Source organism: Triturus cristatus, chromosome 3_1 (genome assembly GCF_964204655.1).
Source record: "Triturus cristatus chromosome 3_1, aTriCri1.1, whole genome shotgun sequence".
Lineage (NCBI taxonomy): Eukaryota > Metazoa > Chordata > Amphibia > Caudata > Salamandridae > Triturus > Triturus cristatus.
Genome location: NC_140583.1, coordinates 508,823,546 through 508,829,210, shown reverse-complemented (window position 1 = coordinate 508,829,210; position 5,665 = coordinate 508,823,546). Strand labels below are relative to the sequence as shown.

The 5,665-nt window shown below is 45.8% G+C and overlaps 1 protein-coding gene across 1 annotated transcript; it reads left to right on the top strand.

Moving 5' to 3' along the window:
• Nucleotides 1–797: 797 nt before the first annotated feature.
• LOC146860498 (uncharacterized) lies at nucleotides 798–2,006 on the top strand. Its single transcript, XM_085646156.1, has 2 exons — nucleotides 798–938; nucleotides 1,365–2,006. Exons 1-2 carry the CDS (start codon nucleotides 798–800, stop codon nucleotides 2,004–2,006), a joined length of 783 nt encoding a protein of 260 aa, XP_085502282.1.
• Nucleotides 2,007–5,665: the final 3,659 nt, after the last annotated feature.

The window sequence follows — 5,665 nt, the reverse complement described above, 5'->3', positions numbered from 1 at the left end:
GTAATGTGCTCTGTCTGAAAGGTTATTTACACTTTAGTAGTATATAGGTATAGCTTTCATCAAAAAATCGTGTCCGCAAAAGTGACAGGTCTGTGTCCGCAAAAGTGACAGGTCTGTGTCCGCAAAAGTGACAGGTCTGTGTCCGCAAAAGTGACAGGTCTGTGTCCGCAAAATTGACAGGTCTATGTCCGCAAAATTGACAGGTCTGTGTCCGCAAAAGTGACAGGTCTAGTCTTAAACTTGTGGCCTTAAATTTGACAGGCCTGCCATCAAAAATGGACAGCTGCAGGGGAACAGCTGCGGGGGCAGTCCTGAGGCCACGTGACCGTGTTGTGTTGTAGAGGTGTACGCCTCTTTTAGGGGTTGTGGCTTCTTAGAATACATATAAGCATGTGGCAAGAGCCGTGCACAGCAAGCAGACGTTTGAATACGAAAAGGGACCCACAGCCAAAATGAAGAGATACAACCCGTTTGTGAAAAGCACAGGGATGGATGGCTCCCAGGCCCTTATTAATAGATATTACCGCAGCTTAACACCTCTGGTAATGGACGAGAATGCTCAACAAGAAACACCTCGGGATATGGGCTGCGACGTTACTGGTTTTGGCACCGGCCTGTGTAGGCCTATGGAAGAACTTAGGCTCAAGGATTACGGATGTCGGATGGTCCCGGTTAAGGGCGACAGCAGCGAAAGTGCGGGATCGTGTAGTGACAGTGTGCTTGCTGGCCTCAGCTCAGTGGACATGGAGGACGTTGAAGAAGTTGTAGCACCTCCTAACACACCCGTCTGTGAAGACATGGACCTTCAGGAGAATACGGATGCTGAGAAGGACGGGCTGCAACAGACCGGGACAAGCGTCGAAAATGTTGGGGCCTCGCAGGACATTAACGACTCGCAAGATTTCAGAGCCGCAGCAGAGGGCTGTGATAACGCAGAGGTTAGTAGGAAAATGTTATGAACAGGTAGTTACAAAAAAAATGATGTATTTTATTTCTTCAGCTAGCGTATTGTCATTCTGTCTTCTTTTGACCCCATAGAGAGCAAAACCCGCTGGATGCACATACTCCATAATGCGCTATGCTAAAGAGGCTGTAGAACCCCCTAACACACCCGTCTATGAAGACATGGACCTTCAGGAGAATACGGCTGCAGAGAAGGAAGGTCTGCAACAGCCTGGGACAAGCGTCGAAGATGATGGGGCCTCGCAGGACATTAGCGACTCTCAAGATTTCAGAGCCGCCGCAGAGGGCTGTGAAAATGCAGAGGTTAGTAGGAAAATGTTATGAGCAGATAGTTACAAAAAAAATGATGTATGTTATTTCTTCAACTAACGTGTTGTCGTTCTCTCGTCTTTTGAACCTAGAGAGAGACCCCCAAAAGGTCTGCTACAGAGTGGAGGCATGTGTCAGGGTGGCGACCTGCAAAAGCGAACAATGTAATTTTCAATTGTCTGTGGTGTTCAAAACAAACTGAAAGTTCCATATGTCAAAACCGTGAGGGCTGCGACAAGTGTGTATGCGGCTCTGACGCGTGTGAAAAGGAAGAGCAAGGATTGCCCGACGACGTCCGACAGGCAGTGAAGGCTTTCGCCGCGTCGGTGGTACTAAATTGTGTCAAACGGGACTATTACAGCCTTTGTCAAGGTCATCGAATCAAAGATCCTCAGCAGGCGGCGCACGAATGCTTGTGTGAATCATACAGAACAAGAACAATACGTTATATTTGTACTTTGCTAGACCCTTACAAGGTATATAAACTGCTAAGGGTTGTGTATGGTTTGTACAATGAAAAGAAAGATGTCCACCCCGATATGTTGATGATCTTGATAGGGGCACTCAATGAGATCCGATACGCCTTAGACCCGAGCTCAAAACTAACCGTTATGCAGGGAATGGACACTGCTTTCAATAGAAGGATGATAGAAAGACTCATAGCAAGGCGTATGTGTAATGTGTATAAAACAAATAGACTAGCAGGGTCTTTGGCCCCCCGAAGACTGTTTTAAGCAGGTTCTTATGTAACGTTACATGATAGCGTGTATTTAGAACAAACTAGTAGAATGTTAAACCCAAAAGGGTGACGCGGTGTTAAGTCGTACTATGCAGAATGTGAAAAGATATGAAACCAATGTCTATGATTTTGCTAATAGTCTTTATTTTTTAATAAAATGTTCTTACACAAAACAAGCGTCATTCATTGCAGTGTGTAACGGCTGATAACATGCAGGGGGGCGTGTTAAGAAAACTTTATTACGATACTCGGGGGGTTGGTAGCTTTGGGAGCGCCGAAGCTCTATATAGAAGGGCTGTGGATGAAAAGGAGCCGGTAAGCAGAGAAGCTGTGAAGACTTGGTTATCAGGCGAGGAGGCGTATTCACTCCATAAACCGGCCAGAAGACATTTTAAGAGACGCCCAACAATTGTTAATGCGCAAATAGATTATCAATGGCAAGCGGACATAATAAGTCTACAAGATATAGCAAAACATAACAATGGATCTTGTTATATATTAACCGTCATAGATGTGTTGTCCAAGTACGCCTACGCAGAGGCGCTGCGTGATAAAAGTGGGTCTAGCGTCACAGCCGCTTTTAAAGCCATCTTCGATAAGGGGCGTATTCCTCAAAAACTTCAAACAGACGCCGGAAAAGAATTCTTAAACAAGGCATTTCAGAAATTATTAAAGCAATACAATGTTCAACATTTTGTAACACACACGGAGGTAAAAGCAGCTGTTGTAGAACGGTTTAACAGAACCTTAAAGTCTAAGATGTGGAGGTATTTTACGGCCCACAACACCTACAGATACGTGGATGTCCTGCAGGCTTTCTTAGCTGTATATAATGCCAGTTATCATAGGACCATCAAAAGGGCCCCCGAAGATGTGACACCTAGTAATTCGTTAACTGTTTGGAGAAATGTGTATGGTCGTAATTTCGATACAAAGGTGAAGAAGCCTGTTTTTAAAAAAGGTGACCACGTAAGGATTTCAAAATTGAAAGGAGTCTTCACGAAGGGTTACCAGCAGACTTTTAGCGATGAAATATTTATAGTGGAAAGTGTGGAGCTTAAGGAAGGGCTGTATATTTACAGGTTAAAGGACTACGATGGGGAAACGGTGTCTGGGGTTTTTTACAAGGAAGAGTTACAAAAAGTGCCAGATGATCCGGACAGGGTGTACAGGGTTGAAAAGGTTCTGAAAAGGAAAGGTATCGGGGCTAAGAGCCAGGCATATGTCAAATGGCGGGGGTGGCCTGAGAAATTTAACAGTTGGGTGTTGGCCAGTTCCCTGAAGGGTGTGTGAGCTCAAAACAGCTGATACGATGGAGACAAAACCCTTTTATATAACCTTACCATCCAACGCCTCTAAGGGCATGTTCCCCAACAATCAGATTTCTAATTACACCGTCAAACTGGCTAAGCCTGTGGACCTGAAAGGGGACTGGGAGGTTGCCCTAACAGAAATCCAGTACCCTAGAACATGGAATACCTTTACAGCGGCCGAAACCAAGTTCCAATTCAAGCGTGAACAGGACCCCAAGGTCCTAAACGTATCCTTCCCTCACGGCTACTACCCAAGCGTTTCAAGCGTTGTCGAAGCCATCAACAAATCCATAGCTGCCCTAGAACCGCTGCCGAATATTCATCTGGTGCTAGATAACGTTAGAAGGAAGGTGTTTCTCAAATCCATAAACCGCAATACTCTGTTTAACTGCTCCGGTAAATTAAAAAGGGTTTTAGGGACAGTACAACATGTGAAAAGTCCGGTGGAACAAGATCACACGTGCCCCGATATTAACGGGGGTTTCTACACGCTCTATGTGTATGGTGATATTGTAGAGGCTCAGAGGATCGGCGATAGTTACTCGCCGCTGTTAAGATGTGTTCATGTACAGGGTGATAATAATACCATGGTCAACATCCAATTTAACAAACCTGACTACGTCGCAGTTTCTAAAAACCATTTTGACACTATTTCAATTATGATCTACGATGATCAGTCTGAGCCGGTGGCCTTTAAATACGGGAAAGTTATTGTCAAACTTCATTTAAGGCCTAGACACGACAGGGGATATTAAGCAGCAGCAATGGTGGTTATGAAAACCTACGGAGATCCGTCTATGTACAGAGACTATTACAGAAGTCAAGCCGGTTATGGAGGACCGCCGTACTTTCAAGGGTCACCTGTTATGTACGGGGCTGGATTAGGAGGATTCTTTAGAAGTCTGTTTAGAAGAGCTATGCCTTTCCTGAGAAGAGGCTATGAAATTGCAAAACCCCATGTTAAGGCGGCTGCCTCGAACATTGCCCAGGAGGTGGTGGGGTCTGTTACATCGGCGGTTGCAGAGCGCATGAACAAGCAACCTCAAGAAGGAGCGGGTTTGATGTATAAACCACGCGCGAGTGTCAAAAGGAAACGCGGGGTTTCCAGACGCAGGGGCCCTCCGGCCCCCTATAAAAAAAGGAGGAGCTCTTCAAAACGCACTCAGAAAAGAAGAGCCCCAAGAAGGAAGAGAGCTGCCAAGAAGCGAAACGGCTCTAAAGTAAATATTTTTTAAAGCCTCGTAAACACAGCCATGGCCTTCGTACATTGTGGATCTGGAGAGTGCGCCAAATCAGAGTTAGACTTGTTTAGTCTAAAACCCACGCAGACAAGCATCGAAAACAGCTTCTTCATGGAGGTATCACCTTTAGCAGCATTGACGCCGCTGGCCCCCATAGAGTTTTTTGTGTCAGGGTCCACGGATATGTATTTGGATCTCAACAACACGTTGCTACATCTTATGTGTAAAATCGTCAAAGCCGATGGGACCGACATTGAAGACGACGCTAGAGTGGCAACGATCGCTTACCCTCTAGCTACCCTGTTTAACCAAGTGGACATCACCTTGGGTGATCGACTCATCACCCAGAACGATAACATGTACGCCTACAGAGCCTACATTGAGAGCATTCTAAATTACAGTAGCGATGCCCTTGACACACAACTTTCAGCGGGTCTGTTTCACCGGGATACATACGGACAGTTTGAAATCACAACTCTGGATGGAGCCAATAAGGGGTTTATAAAAAGAGCGGGGCAGGCGAGAAGTAGTCGTACCTTTGACCTCCTAGGTCGCATACATTCAGACCTCTTCTTCCAAGATAAACTGCTCATCAACGGAATTGATCTTAAGCTCAAGCTCACTCGCAACAAGGACTCATTCTGCCTCATCAGCGGGGATGCGGAACACTACAAACTGAGCATCCTGTCCGCGAGCCTGTTTGTAAAGAGAGTGAAAGTGTCACCGAGCGTCAGGTTGGCGCACGCCGAAGCTTTACAAATATCCAACGCCAAGTACGCTGTGGAAAGAGTATCTCTGAAGGTATTCAGTATACCTGCAGGAACCCGCTTAACACAGCAGCAGAATTTATTTCTGGGACAGCTACCCAAACTCATCATCATAGGTTTTGTGGACAATACAGCTTTTAGCGGTACCTATGCCTCAAACCCCTTCAATTTTAAACACTACAACATCAACTACGCGGCGCTGGTCCATGAGGGTAATGTGATTCCTGCAAAACCCTACACACCCAGTTTTGCAGCCCGGCATTACATCAGGGAATATCAGGGTCTGGTTTCGATAACAGGAAAGCATCAAAGGGACTGTGGTGTAGCCGTGTC

Coding starts and splice junctions, on each gene's coding strand:
- LOC146860498 (XM_085646156.1), top strand. CDS start 798: ATGGACCTTCAGGAGAATACGGATGCTGAGAAGGACGGGCTGCAACAG. Junction 939..1,364: donor AGGGCTGTGATAACGCAGAG/GTTAGTAGGAAA, acceptor TTTTGAACCTAG/AGAGAGACCCCCAAAAGGTC.